At 49.9% G+C, this 15,446-nt stretch overlaps 1 protein-coding gene across 2 annotated transcripts in view; it reads right to left on the bottom strand.

Annotated features, from left to right (window-relative positions):
- The window catches only part of SIN3B (SIN3 transcription regulator family member B), a 37,334-nt gene that overhangs the window by 9,929 nt on the left and 11,959 nt on the right, over positions 1-15,446 (bottom strand). For both annotated transcript variants that reach the window (XM_081232058.1, XM_081232059.1), the window contains 6 exons: positions 14,475-14,618; positions 7,984-8,106; positions 6,812-6,901; positions 6,235-6,353; positions 2,374-2,581; positions 967-1,083 (listed from right to left, as the gene is read on the bottom strand). In XM_081232058.1, the coding sequence (XP_081088184.1) occupies positions 967-1,083; positions 2,374-2,581; positions 6,235-6,353; positions 6,812-6,901; positions 7,984-8,106; positions 14,475-14,618 (801 nt within the window). The remainder of the gene's footprint in view (positions 1-966; positions 1,084-2,373; positions 2,582-6,234; positions 6,354-6,811; positions 6,902-7,983; positions 8,107-14,474; positions 14,619-15,446) is intronic.

Genomic DNA, 15,446 nt, shown 5'->3' with positions numbered 1-15,446 from the left:
ATATACCATGTGACTGATTCCACTTAGGACAAAGTGAAGGAGATGGAGGATAGGTTGATGGATGCTGGGAATTGGGGAGGGAGGTGAATGGGGATATAAAGGAACAGTGTGAGAGATCCTCCTGGTGGGGGAACTGTTCAGTATCTTGGCTGTGGTGCTGGATACATGGACCTTCACAGGTGAGAGAACCACACAGAGCTAAACACACATGTACATGCTTGTGCATAGATACCCTGCCCCCCCGTGCCCCCCACAAATACAAGTCCAACTAGGGAGACGTGAATAAGATCATGGCCGGGTCAATGTCCACATCCCAGCTCTGACACTGTGCCAGAGATTTACAAGCTGTTACCACTGGGGAAAGGGCACCCGGATCACTCTGTGTTTTTTTTTTTTTTTTTTTTTTTTTTTTGCAGTACGCGGGCCTCTCACTGCTGTGGCCTCTCCCGCCGCGGAGCACAGGCTCTGGACGCGCAGGCCCAGCGGCCATGGCTCACGGGCCCAGCCACTCCGCAGCACGTGGGATCTTCCCGGACCGGGGCACGAACCCATGTCCCCTGCATCGGCAGGCGGACTCTCAACCACTGCACCACCAGGGAAGCCCTCTGTGTTATTTTTTAAGCTGCATGTGAATCTACAATGATCTCGGTAAAAATTTTTATTAAAAAAATTAACTTAAGTGAACCTAATTTTAGTTAATGAACACACACACACACACACACACACACACACCACCCCACCCCCACCCACTCCCACTCCCCCCAATGCCTAGCCAGCCTGGAGGCCAGCAAGGCAGAAAAGGGAGGCTTTCAGGAGCTGCCCCCTGCTGGAAAGCGCTGGAATCCCTGATACTCTAAAGGAGACCAGAGGGCTCAAGGAGGATCAGGATACATCCCCAGGGTGCAGAGGAGATGAACTGGGGAAAGCGAGGGCAGGGCCGTGGAGAAGGTGGGCCCGCACACACACCTCGAAACGCTCGTCCTCACAGCGGTGCAGCTGCTCCTCATAGGGCGTCTTCTTGGAGCTGACGAAGGTGGAGTCCTCTGACCAGGAGGGGAAGGACACCCAGGTGTCATTCAGTACCTGCACCAAGAGGAAATGCCGTGACCAGCGCGGCAGGCCCCCGCTGCCAGAGTGGTTTACTGTGTTGTCCAGCGTAGAAGATACGAGGATAAGTAACAATACTGATTTTACAGGAAATTACCTTATCATACAAATAGTAAAATTACTTTTAAAGTGGTTTTAAGAGAAAATGTGGCTTTGATCAAGTGAACAAATCTTACTATCAATACTCTGGGGTTAGCAAACTTTCTCTGTAGAGGGCCAGATAAATATTTTAGGTTTTGCAGGTCATTTGGTCTGTCAGGTCTACAGGGATACATCGTTTTATTGTGCTTCACAGATACTGCCTTTTTTTTTTTTTTAAAGAATGTGAAGGTTTGCGGCAACCCTGCATCGAGCAAGCTCATCGGTGCCATTTTTCCAACAGCATTTGCTCACTTTGTGTCTCTGTGTCACACTCTGGTGATTCTCACAATATTTCAAGCTTTTTCATTATTATTATATTTGTTATAGGGATCTGTGATCAGTGACTCGCTGAAGGCTCAGATGATGGTTAGCGTATTTTAGCAATAAAATATTTTAAATTAAGGTATATACATTGTTTTGTTCAGACATAACACTACTGTGCACTTAATAGGCTACAGTACAGTATAAACGTAACTTTTATATGCACTGGGAGACCAAAAAATTTGTGTGACTGGCTTTATTGCGATGTTTGCTTTATTGCAGTGCTCTGGAACCAAACCCACAATATCTCCAAGGCACGCCTGTACTCAACTCTGCTCTTGTCCTGGTAAAGCAGCCGCAGGCAGTATGTAAACAAATGGGCATGTCTGTGTGCCAATAAAACTTTACTTACAAACACAGGCAGTGGGCCGGATTTGGCTTATGGGCCATAGTCTGCTGACTCCCAGACTACATATCCTGGAATCCAGCAGGTACTCTTGAATTCTGGAAATGCAGTAAGCCTGTCTACTAACCCTGAAAAAGTGTTCAGTGGTCAAGCTAAACAGAAACATGCTGAGGGCAGTGAACCTGGAACAGAGTGGGCTCAAGGCAGAAATAAATCTCAGTCTAAATGACGGAGGAACAAGCCAAACCCTATGCTGGCGCCGTGTACTCTGCGGCTTGCCAGAACCACCAGCAGGGTAAGAAACTGTCATCTTCACCCATGCATTTTGTTTTGGCACATCCCGGGCACCATCCACCATTCATTATCAGGGGGATCGACACTCGGTCTTCCATGTGGAACACAGGAGCGGGTAAGGAGCATGCAGCACACAAGCTGACGTGAGCCCCGGGAAGCGCTACCTCCTTGCAGATGGCCGTCCTCCCACTGCACTTGGGCTGCTGGTAGGTTTTGGGGAGCGCCCGGTAGCTGGATCCGATGCGCTTGCATGAGGCGTAGTCGATTTCCCGGCTTATTCCATCCCCGGATCTGTCACTCATGGGTGGGGCGAAGGACAGCTCTTTCACCCCCAGGAAGGACTTGAACTGTGCAAAGAGTTCTGGAAATTTCCTTCAGAAATAAAGACAAGTCGGAGGGAGGTGGGAGGGACAAATTAGGAGTTTGGGATTAGCAGATACACACTACTATATATAAAATAGATAAACAACAAGGTCCTATTGTATAGCACAGGGAACTATATTTGGTATCTTATAATAACCTATAATGGAACAGAATCTGAGAAAGAATAAATAAATATATATATCTGAATCCCTTTGCTGTACACCAAAAACTAACACAACATTGTAAATCAACTATACTTCAATTTTTTTTTTTAAGTCTAAAAAAAAAAAAAAAGAAAGAAAGACAAATGGTAAGTAGCATCCCGAGGGCCTTCAGAGAATGATCTAGAGACATTAAAATGGCTTCATGTTGATGCCGGCAGTTAAAGATGGTCAGAATCAACATGAGAGAGGAGGGGCGAGAGGCAGAACGAGCATCCAACATGTGTGAAGTTGCCACGTGTGTGAATCTGCCCTCCAGCCCTCTGTCACCAACCAGGCCCCACCACTTGCGGGAGGTCCTTGAACATGCCAGATAAGATGACCTCGACTGGCAGAAGCTGGGGTCAGCGATGTTCCCTGACTGGAAGAGGCTGGGCATTAGGCCAAGGATCAGCAAACTAGTCAACCTCCCCACACCTGCCTGTAAATAGTGGGTCACGTCCACTCGCTTAGTATTGCCTGTGGCTGCTTGCGCATAATGCCAGAAGCTGGTTAGCAGTGACCCTTGGCCCTTGACAGATAAAATCTGCTTCCCAGCTCCAGGGCCTTCCTCCCTCATGAGGGAGACCCCCTCCCTAGACAAATTCTCATAATGTAATGGTCGTGCATGTCGATGGGAAGATTTTAACGCAACTGACCCCCAATGTCATCTGCATTAATGTTTAAATGAATATCAAATCCTACAGAAAGGGTGCAGGTATTTTGACAGCTGGTGTGATGATCCTGCCATGACTAAGCCTGGCAGTCTCCCTTCATTAACTATATGCCCCGAGGCGGCCCGCCTGTAAGGACCCCCACCAACTCAGCTCACAAGGAAAACCCTCAAGCCAACGGAAATGCAGGGAAGGAAGACATCAACAACATCGGTGCAGAGGATGCCTGAGGTTACAGCAGGATAAACCACTCTGAAGGGGAGGCTTACCCCACTCCAGCCCCAACTCCAGCCATGCTGTCACCAGGTGGCAGCTCTCTGGGCCACTGCACTCAGCTGCCCGTGGGTGTACAAACCCAGAAAGAAGCTTGCCCATGCAAACAGAGGCCTCATGGTGGGGAGGGGGGTGGGCGTGAACGCTAACCCAGCTGGGCATCAGGTCAAGATGAGCGAGCAGAAGCCGCTTCATTTCTCCAATTTGCTGCACACCCCCGTGGCCCTCTCCCCCGCTTGGAGTCCCTAACTGCTGCTCACTCACATGTCGAAACGGGAATAGCTGACCCTGACCGAGCTCAGAGCACTGGATTCTGAGCTGCGCAGATGTACTTCGATGTGAGCGTGTCCAAATCCACGTAAAAAACCATCCACATTTTAGCCGAGACTGTGTGACGCCTGCCACCCTGCTCTGGGTGGTTTTTCAGAGCGTTAACAGACCTTTAGCAGCCCCAGAAAGTTAACCCAAGTGAAAAGGTCACCCTGATGTGTCTACACTCTTGGGACCACCAAGGAAGCACCTCCTGATGACCCTAACTCGACCTTTGACTATCCCAGCCCAAGAGCATAATCTCAGCACGGATTACAGGGGGAAACTGCAGATAAACATCCATTGTTGCAGACCCTGCTGAGAAAACCATGGTACATACACTGTGCAGTCGTTTGGGTCTAAGAATCGCTGAGTTTAAAAAAGAAAAAAAGAGAAAACTACAGCCCAGCCTGACAGTGTGATGCCATTTATGTGAAACTCAACAGCCACACTCAGATCCCGAGAGCAGAGGATGAGCAAAGGGTGGGCTTCCAGACCGCATCCCCCTGAACTCGCCCATCACCACGCAAAGCTCTCTTATGAGAGCTTATCCTGGAAAGAGTGAGAGGTATCCGTTCTGGGCCTCAGTTTCCTCAGCTTAAAATGTATTGAGACACATCGAATGTGTTTAAATTCATGAGTTCATATAACGCCAAAGAAATTGGTCCCCTTTTCAGTTCCTAATTGGCCCGATGAGACAGGAAAGCGACTCATCACCCTGACACTGTAATAAAGGGAGAAATCAAGCATCTACCTTGGGTCACCAAAAGGTGATAAATTCTGTTGAGATGCTCTCTTTTGCAACCCGCGGTGAATGAATAAACAAAGGAATAAACCACAGAAAGAACTCAGAGGATACCACTGCCTCCTGACAGACAGAAAGATGTGGGGGAATGTGAAGGTGCATTCGGCAAAATGCACCCACGCCATGGGGATGCCAATGCAGACACGGTAAGGAATAAACTTGCAGAGAGAACCTAGAGATGAAGAGGGACGTACAAGACGTATTAGAAAACAAAACCCAGACCACGAGGTGAGACTGAGCCGTGCGTTTGGCGGTGTCTGGTTTCCTGGATCTGTGTTTTATTTTACATTAAAAAAAAAAGTTTAAAAAACTTTTTTAATTAATAGAAAGGGAATCAGGTAGCTGTCCCCAGGGGCCAGCAGCCTCTGGGGTTGTCTTGGGGGCTAAACAGGACGCCGCACACGTCATGTATAATGCGCACTCACTGTGTTCGAGATGCTATTTTAAGGGTCTTCAGGCAGAGCCCATTTGAAAGTTTCTGAAACCCTGCGCAGGTATATTTATGATTCCCCTTTGACAGAATGGAAACTGAGGCTCAGGCGGGCCAGGAAACTCGCTGGGCATGACAGGGCTGGTGAGTGGGAAGCACACTGGGAGCCAGCAGACTCCCCTTCCCACAGCACAGGTGCATGACCTGCGGATGCAGTCACCTCCCAGGACAGCTCTGCCCCCTCAGAGGCTGCCGGGCCCTCGGGGGGCAGCTCACACAGGGCAGCAGGACGTGCTGGAAGCGGGTAACGGATCTGCTAACGGAGTTTCTCTCCGGGCAGCAGGGATGCTGTGTGGTCATTTCATTCTTCCCAGTAATTTCTGATTCTTAGAATTTTAAAAAGCATAATGAATCTCCAGGGAATTATGCTGGGTGAAAAAAGCTGATCCTGAATGGTTACACAGTGTGATTCCATTTACATAATACTTTTGCTATATAAACTTTAGAGAAGGAACACAGGTTTTAGGGGTTGTCAGGGGCTTGGGGTGTGGGAGGGACGTGGGTGTGGGTCTCAAAGGCCAACGCAAGGATCTTCATGGTTCTGAAGCTATTCAGTACCTGGACAGTGGTGGTGGACACACCAACCTTCACAGGTGATACAGCCATACACACACACACATACACAGGTAAAATGGGAAACCTGAAAAGATGGGTGGCTTGTGTGAATATCAACATACTGGCTATGACACTGACTAGAGATGTTACCACGAGGGAACACACTCCCCAGGACCTCTCTGTGTTCTTTCTTACAACTGCTGGTGAATCTATAATGATCTCTGTAACAACTTCAACTTAAAGACAAGATCGAAAAAAACACATATACCATTTTCCAAAAACAATAGCCAAAAGAAGGGTGAAAGGAGTTTACGGAAACAAAACCCAAGCAGGGAGCCCCGAGAAGTGTTGCTCACCCTAGAAATGGGCTGACCAGCTGGAGGAGCTCAGAGCCCGACACAAGCTCCTGGTTGAAGAGCGCGATGCAGCGGAGAAAGTTCTCGTAGACCTCCTGGCTCTTCAGCACCCTGCGCACCTGCGGGGAGAGCGAGTCAGGGGGCCCCTACCGGGCCCAACTCCTGCTCCTGAGCACACCTGGCTCTGCTATCACCAGGTGCACACAGAGTCACCAACACAGGCGTGTTCTAAAGGGGCCGGCTGTGGTCTGCAGCGGACTGCTCTCCGTGCAGTGATCTTTGGCTCAGATAGCGTGTGCCTAGAGCCATCTCACTGGCTCTGCCCACTGACTCTGGACAGAAGCCTCAGGACCATCCCAGCTTTAGAGATGCCACACAGCTTCTGAGTGGCAGACACGTGCCCCCAAACTTGGTGTGGGCTCTGAGCTCTGCCTTTCCCACCTGTTTCGCTACCTCCTGCCCGCTGCCCACCACTGGCCGCCTGCCGCCTGCTCCCAACCCTGCCTGCTCAGATCTGAGCTGGGCGAGGCCAGCCTGGACGGGGGAAGGCCCAGAAGTCATGGGTCCCACCAGTCACCTTGTCAAAGAAGGAGAACTCCTGCAGAGTCCCGTACTTCCCCACGGTGGCGATGGACAGGTCTTTGGTACCACGGAGTTTCATTTTCTTCTGTGGAGAGAAATTCCATGCCATGGATGCTGTGTGCCTCCCACGGGCAGCCCCTGTGTCCATCTTTATTAGAATCATAACATCACCAACACTGAGCTCTCCTGATGGGAACCGCCATCAGGTGCTGGATGAGGTCTGCCCAAGACCCCCGTGGATGAACCTCTCAGGACCACCCACCTCAGCCTCCATGACCTAGTGAAGGGTTAAAGGTCACACAACCACTCTGCCCACAATCTGGGATCTAACTTTCAGCAGTTTAGCTCTTTTGATGTCAGGAGGGATTGTCATAGAGTAAGAACAGCCAGGGAAACATGCCCCTAGACACTGTATCAGAAGCCTCTTCCCCTGACTGTTTTGTCCTGTGGGCCATGATGGTGATGGGAAGGGGACTTGAACTTGGCCACTCTGCTGAGACATCGAGGACACTATAGAACCATCTCCCACATGCCTGAAGAATGATGGGGATGTGTCAAGAGGACACAAGAGCCAGCCCAAAGGGCCCCACTGGCCAGATCTGGGACGGTTTAGGCATCCAGATAAACAGTGATAGTCACGGATTATAACCCGAGTCTATGATGATACACATAATTAAATAAATGGAGATGAAAAAAAGCTCTTCCTTACAGTAGAAAGCCAACTAGTAAATGCATAAGGAATGATGGAATTAGAAAATCACCATCACAGGTGATGAGAACAACAGGAGCTGGACCTCAGTGCCTCTCACCCCCTAGCAGGGCACCTTGTGCAGTAACCGACCTGCACAACTGTACATAAGGGCCCTGCCTGTGAAAGAGTTGTGATGGTGAAAAGGAGCAGACTGAGCAGTACATCCAGTTTCTGCGAGACGAGGTGACACTCCTTCTCACACAATCTTGTGAGCCAGGGGGAACAGGTGACCAGCCACCTCACAGGTGAGTCGACTTCTCAAGGTCCCACAGCCAGTGAATTTCAAGCTGGACTAGAGCCTGGACTCAGCCTCATGCCCCAGGTCTCTGCATATTGCTCCTCAAGTCATCTACGGACAAGGCCAGGCTGCTGGGTGTGCATGCATGCACACATCTATGTGCGCAGCTGACAGTTACCTTGGCTGGTGCAGACACGGGACGGAGGAGTGAGGGCCGAGAGCGCTTTTTGCTGTGTTCTAGATTCTTCTCGTGCTCACTCTTTTGGACACTGTTCATTTCGCACGGCCCATTTCCTGTGAACTAAGGACACAAACACAGGAGGTGGTCAGCGTTGGAGAGACACAGCCGGGCCCGTCAGTGCTGGTTCTCATTGTATCCTAGTGCATGGAACCACTTGCAGCTCAGCTCGTGGCCCCAGCAAGCACTGTCTGCCACGGGCCAGGGGCTCTGTCCCAGTGCGAGGTGACCCTGGCTCTCAAGATGCTCACGTTTACTGGAGGAAAGACCCATGTACCCAGCTCACCACAGTGGCACACTGTGAGGCTGGGAGAAGCCTCGTGGAAGGCCTCGATGGGCGAGGGTCCTGACAGGTGAGGGAGGGCTCAGTGGGGAGATACTGAAGCTGGGCCTTGGCATGTGGGGCTCACCCAGCAGACCACTGACAGGGTGTCTACCTGTATGTTCGAGAGCACCACCGAAAGGAAAAGAATTTCAAGCTAGAGGACCAGCAACATGCAAGGTCCTGGCAGCAAGAGGAAGAAGTTGATGGTGCCAAGTCACTGGGGCAGGGGAGGAGGGGCTCCAACCAAGTTTGCAATCTTTCCTGTGAATAAGAAAACACATCTTGGGGACAATGTCATCACTTGGTGGGGTGCTCACTGATAGTCCTCCCAGGCTCTACACCAAGCACTGATTAACAGGTCAGGGTGCTGGCAATATTTATGAAGAATGGTTCTGGAAGGATCTATTTGGCATTTGCATCTGTATGAAAGTCAGAGCAGGCAGGGGGAAGGTGAACGGACCATGGATTTTCTTCAGGGCTGGGCTGGAGAGGCACACTGCAATCACCCCCACTATGTTCACGTTGCCTGCACCCACTCCCACCACGGGGCCTATATGCAGAGACACTACGTGAAGGGTGCGCTGTCAGCCCAAAGCTTGGGCTGGGTGAACAAATCGTGGTGCATCCAAACCAAACAGAGGCAACTGTCAGCTATGAGTTAGCTCTGTGTCTCTGTGTCCACTGTGTCACTGCTAGGGACAGGCATACATGATACACTGTTATGACAAACCGAAAAAAACCCCTAGGGGCAGAACAAATGGGACGCCAGCTTTTTTAAAAGGATAAACATTTGTTTGCACATTCAGAGGAGGTTTCTGGAGAGATACATACTATAAGACACTTGTAAGTACTTAACTCTGAGGAAACTGAGGCTAGGAAAAAGGGAAGTTAACTTTTCATACTTGATGCTCTCACGAATGCTTGATTTTTCTCATGAGCATGTACTATTTTTATATTCATAATTATAATAATAAAGACCTATTGTTTAACTACAGGCAAAACCTGTCCCTTAGAGGATTAAGCTTCTTTGGGGGGATTAGTTATCCAAAGACCCAAGGCTGCTCCAAGAACCTAACGTGGAATAATTCTCAACTGGTATTTGCTGTAGATCCCAGAACAGGTGCAAACACCAGTCCCTAAAGGAGGGGGACAGGTGACGATATGACACGCTGAGTAGGACTTGGGGGCGTGGGTTGGGAGGAAAGAGGGTAACCCACTGCTCGCCTGGCTAAGCTCACCCAGCTGGAAGGCAAGCTCAGTACCACCGATCTTCCCCTAACAGTTCAGGCAGTTCTTTTGTTTCAGTTAAATGTCCCAATGTACAAATGCCTGAGGCAGAAGACCCCCAAAGACCATTCACATAGGGACTGGCTTGGCTTGCGTTTGTAAATAAAATTGTACTGGCACACAGCCATGCCCATTCGTGGACGTACGGGCCTGTGGCTGCTTTCTCGCTACCACGGCAGAGCTGAGTCTCTGCCACAGAGACTGTCTGGTCTGCAAAGCCTAAGATACTTACTGTCTGGCCCTTTATAGAAAAACTTTGCTAATCCCTGATCTAGGCGAAGCAGTCGAGTTTCATTAGGACAATATCAAATTTCACCTTTGGTTTCTTTTTCCTGCAGTTTTAACAGAAATCTAAAAGTTAATGAAAAGATCACTCTATATGACAAATTATTTATGAGCGTTTTAGTAATTTTTAAAAGTTGATTAAATCTTTTAAAATGTACAAGACAGTTCTAATTACACAATATACACTTAAAAAAACACTGCTGAATTGATAACAAATGCCATTTAAAGAAACTCTGTGGGCAGGTGCTTTTCTGAGAGAAATGCTTATTTTTGTAGGGTGGGCTTTGTCAGTGTCCAACTTGGTAAATGCCAAGTTGTGTCCACCAGGGGGCACTGCAACCACGGCCCTCAGAGGACAAGAGGCTCTACTCGCCCCCAACCCTGACCCATCAAGATGATAACTCAGGAACCAAGGCCTGCAAAGAGTTCATGTGAGCTGTGCAGCAGCAAAAGCTGGCCAGGGACTTTCTTCCCTGAGGCCATGAGGGTGGGCTGCCCCTGGACCCTGAAGCATTGACAGCAATGACCCTGGGAAGGCCACCCAGGGATGCCACTGTGCACACATCTCTGCGGGGATGGGGTTCAGGGGAAAAGCTGCCAACGCCAGGGTCAGAGCTGAGATTTAGGCCAAGATCCAAGAGACCCAAAAACTATCCACCAACTGTACAAGGGAGCAACACAGGGCTTTACAGCAGGTGACAGCATGCAGCTTGGGCTCCTAGGGACACAGAGGCCCAAGCACCCACAACCCTGGGCTAAGCCAACACAAGAAGGGTGTGAAGCGGGAAGGAGGTGGTGAGAGCCCTCTACTCCTCAGCCACGTGGCCCCCGGAGCCAGTTAGGAGAGTCTTTGATGAGCAGGAGCATACAGAGAAGGAAGATGGGAATGGTGCTAGGACTGCCAAGGACAGTTATTTGGCAACAGGGAGAAAAAAACCAAGTAGGGATTCTGAAGTTCAGAGAGATCCACGGGGCAGATAATGGACTCAGAGGAGAAAGCTAGATTCGGGGATAGGGCCGTGAGGAGGCAGCTAGGCTGAAAGGCCCAGTGTAGAGGTGAGCTCCCTGCCCCTGGGGAGCCCAGACAAGGGCTTCCTTCAACCGCCCCCCGCCCCCCCGGTATCCCCCAAGAGCCTCTAGCAGGCCAGGCAGCTGGCTGGTCCTGGGGATGCAGAGGGAGACCCTGGGAGGAGGGGATGAGACGACCAGATGGGATTCTAGGCCTACTTTCCCAGCACAACCGCAGCTGCTCTTTCCGGAACACTGAGCACGAGCCAGGCCCCGCGAGAAGCACTTAAAGGACAACAGCTCAGTCCCCACCTGAGCAGGAGGGCTGGTCAGTCCCGTGTGAGAGAGAAGGCAACGAGGCCTGGGAGGTGACACGGCCTGCTCAAGCCTGCCTGCAGCACCCAGAGCCCGAGGAGGCCCAGGCTGTGTGCTCACGGGGCTCTGTCCAGGCCCCCAGGATACCCAAGGCTCCAGGCAGGTGGGCAGGACTGGTTACAGCTCCTGGACTTGTTTTCAGCCCAAAGGATGGGCACAGAGCTTCTCTGACTCTGAGTCAGGAAGTGCTTCTGGGTGGAACCTCCTCTTAGGGATGGTGCTCTGTGTCCCAGAGACAGTAACACGGGGAGAAGCCCCGACCCGCAGACCGGAAGTCTGCCCAATCGACTAAGAGTCTTGAACAGCATCCAAACTCAGACTGCTATCACCCCCGAGCCCCTTCCTTCAAGACCCACTGCCCCCCAGCCCTGTGCACGCACTGCATCTTCATTCAAGAAGCAGACCCGGGAGAGGCGGTGGTGACACAGGAAGGTGGGAAGGGTGGACTCTTGTGTGCTCACACCCCAAGTTGTCATCAAGGGCAAAGAGGAAGAATAAAAAGAGGAAAGAGAACACTCAACAACCTAGGAATAGAAGGAGCTTCCTCAACTCGAGGGTGTTTACGGAAAACCCACAGCTCACATCACACTCAATGGTACAAGATGGAAAGCTTTTCCTCTAAGATCAGGAGCAAGATGTGGATGCTGACTCTCACCACTTCTATTCAGCATAGTACTAGAAGTTCCATCAGAGCAATTAGGCCAAAAAAGGAAATAAAAGGCATCCAAATTGGAAAGGAAGAAAGAAAACTATCTCTATTAGCAAATCCTAAGGAATCCACGAAAACTATCAAAGCTAATAAACTGGATATGGCAAAGTTGCAGGATACAAAATCAACACAAAAAAGCAGTGGTGTTTTTATACATGAGCAATGAATAATCCAAAAATGAAATTAAGAAAACAATTCCATTTACAACAACAAAAAGAACAAAATATTTGGAAATACATTTAACCAAGGGGGTGCAAGACTAACACAATGAAAAAAACTTAGAAACACTGCTGAAAGAAACTAAAGACTTAAATAAATGGAAAAATGCTGTGTATTAATCTTGTTAGGATGGCAATACTCCCCCAAACAGTTGAAAGATTCAATGCAATCATTTTCAAAATCCCAACGGCCTTTTTTGCTGGAGTGGAAAAGCCAATCTTTAAATTCATATGGAATTGCAAGGGGCCCTGACTAGCCAAAACAGTCTTGAAAAAAAAAACAAAGTTGGGGGACTCACACTCCCTGATTTCAAACTTACTACAAAGCTACAGTAATCATGACAGTGTGGTGCTGGCCTAAGGGCAGACATGGAAATCAATGGATTAGAACTGAGTCCAGAAATAAACCCATAAAACTATGGTCAATTGATTTTTGACAAGAGTGCCAAGACCATGCAATGATGGAAAGAGAACAGTTTCCTCAACAAACTGGATTGCCACATGTAAAGTGGACCCCTATCTCACCATATACAAACATTAACTCGGAATGGATCACCAACCTGAATAGAAGAGCTAACACTGTACAAGTATTAAAAGAAAACTTCAGGTAAACCTTCATGACCTCAGAACTAGCAATGGATTCTTAGATTTGACACTGAAAACATGAGCAACAAAAGAAAAAATAGGTAACTGGTCTTGACCAAAATTTAAAACTGATGTGCATCAACACTAACAAGAAAGTGAAAAGACAACCTACAGAACAGAGGAAAATATTTGATAAAGAACTAATGTCAAGAACATATAAATAACTCTTACAACCCAGCAACAGAGACAAAGTAAAAAAGGTGCAAAGTACTTAAATAGACATTTCTCCAAAGAAGATAAACAGATGGCCAATGAGCACATGAAATGCCCAATATCATTAAGTCAGCAGGGAAATGCAAATCAAAACCGTAAGATACCATTTCACACCAACTACAAAGGCTATAAGTTTTTTTTAAAAAGGAAAACCTCAAGCATTGGTGATGATGTGGAAAACTGAAACCCTGGTATATTGCTAGTGAGAACGTAAAATGGTCCAGCCACCGTGGAAAACAGTTTGGCAGTTCCTCAAAAGTTAAACACAGTTACCACATGAGTCAGCATCTCCACTCCTAGGCATAGACAGAAAATAACTGAAAGCAGGTGTTCAAACAAAAACTTGTACATGCGTGTTCATAGCACGATTCACAATGACTGAAAGGGGGCAACAACCCAAGTGTCCACTGATGGATGAATGAATGAACAAAATGTGGTCCATCCACACAACGGAATTATTATTTAGCCATAGAAGGGATGAAGTTCTGACACATGCTACATCATGGATGAACCTTAAAATCATGATGCTGAGTGAAAGAAGCCAGACACCAACCAAAGGCCACATGTTGCATGATTCCATCTATGTGAAATGTCCGAACAGGTAAATCCATAGAGACAGAAAGCAGATTGGTGGTTGCCAGAATCTAGGGAGGGGGGGATGGGGAGTGACTGCTAATGGGGACGGGTCTCCTTTTGGGGTGATGGGAATGTTCTGAAACTAGAGAGGGGTGATGGCTGCACAACATTTTAAATATTCTAAATGCTACTGAAATGTACATTTTAAAATGGTGAGTTTTATGTTACGTGAATTTTCCTTCAATTTTTTTTTAAAAGCCATAAGTTCATAAGAAAAAAAAAAAAAGAAAAAGAGGAAATGGAAAGGGCAGGTCAGCAGGCCTCAGTCCACAGCAAAGGGAGACAGGCTGACAGTGCAGTCTGTGCCCCCAACCTCCCCGTCGCAGGCCCCTCCTCCGCTATCAGCTCTCTGCGCTCCCACCCTGAGTCACTGCCAAGCCTCCACCCAGTCCCTCCAGCGGGGTAGGCAGTGAGCCTGACCCCTCCCGCACCTTCCCACAAGGACCTGGTTACAGGCAGGTCTCCATGGGAAGACGCTCTGCCTCCCAACCAGCCCTCATCGCCTGGCTGCTGTCTGTCCAGAGAAGCCCTTTTGAGGATTTGCGCCAGCTCCCCGTGGAGGTGGAGCCTGCACTGGGGGCTCATGCGTGTCTGCACTGGCTGTGGCTTCTGAGGGAACCCAGTGTGTCTGGGGAGTGGATAAACCTGGCCTGGCCTGGGGGCTGCACTGGCAGGGGGTTCTGGCTGATGAGAACGTGGCCCCAGACTGGCGTCGGCGCTCTGTACTCACCAGGGACCGCTTGGCTTCGGGCAGGAACTGTCCAAACTCGGAGAGCAGGTCCTCCTGGCCGCGGAAGAGGTTGGCCACCTCGGTGAACACCTCCTCTTCAGACATGCCTCGGAACGGACGGCCCTTCGTGCTCAGCTGCTCCTTCTGCCCGTGTTCAGGGGAGGGAAAACGAGTCGTTAGCCAAGGAACCAGGAGGCACCCTAGGCTGTGACACTCAGGCATCCCACTGTGGAGGAGACAGAGGGATGACTCACGAAGGAGAACTGGCTGGCAGAGCCCATGACTGCTGCCACCAGCAGAGGTGGCCCAGCCCGCTGCCCTGCTGACACCTCCGGGTGTCCCCCAACCACTCCCCCCTCCCCCACCCCCTGCTCTGGAGAACAGCCTGTGCGCCTGAGTCTTGACCCTGCTGCACAACGTGGCCTGAGCCCCGGCCATGGATGCGGCCTGTGCTGGGAGTGTGGAGGGGATGTGGGAGGGGACGGTCATGGAAGGACCTGACCTCAGCTCTCAAGCACCCTCGAGCAGAGGCTGGGGAAGTGCAAGGTCAGTGGCAAACCCACGGTCCTCCCAAGGTCAAGGGAACTCATTCTGCTGGGCAGGGGACTGAGGAGCTAGCTCTGGGTCTGGAAGGGGCAGAGGGTGAAGAAGGAAGGGAAGGGACTTAGAGGTCAAAGGACCTGTTCCCCCAGAGTCACTACGACTCTGGAAGGAAGATGGCTTGACCTGGAGCTTAAAGCAACAAGATGAGGACCAGATGGGACCCAAGCCGGCAGGGCAGGAAGCAGCGAACACAACTCAAGCCGGCCATCAGAAGTTAGTCCCTGTCAACTTTACACCCAGGAACGTGACAGAGCATGAGGCGCTGGTGTCGGGCCCTCCCAGAGGGCCCAGCAGCAGGGCTTCGACATCCCCCCTCCACAGCTGCAAAGAGGGAAGAGACAAGGAATGGGGAGCCCTTTGCACGCCCTC

The sequence above is a fragment of the Mesoplodon bidens genome (genome assembly GCF_964165515.1).
Source record: "Mesoplodon bidens genome assembly, chromosome: 4".
NCBI lineage: Eukaryota > Metazoa > Chordata > Mammalia > Artiodactyla > Ziphiidae > Mesoplodon > Mesoplodon bidens.
Note: the sequence above shows the minus strand (reverse complement) of the source record. Positions and strands in the feature narration are given on the sequence as shown.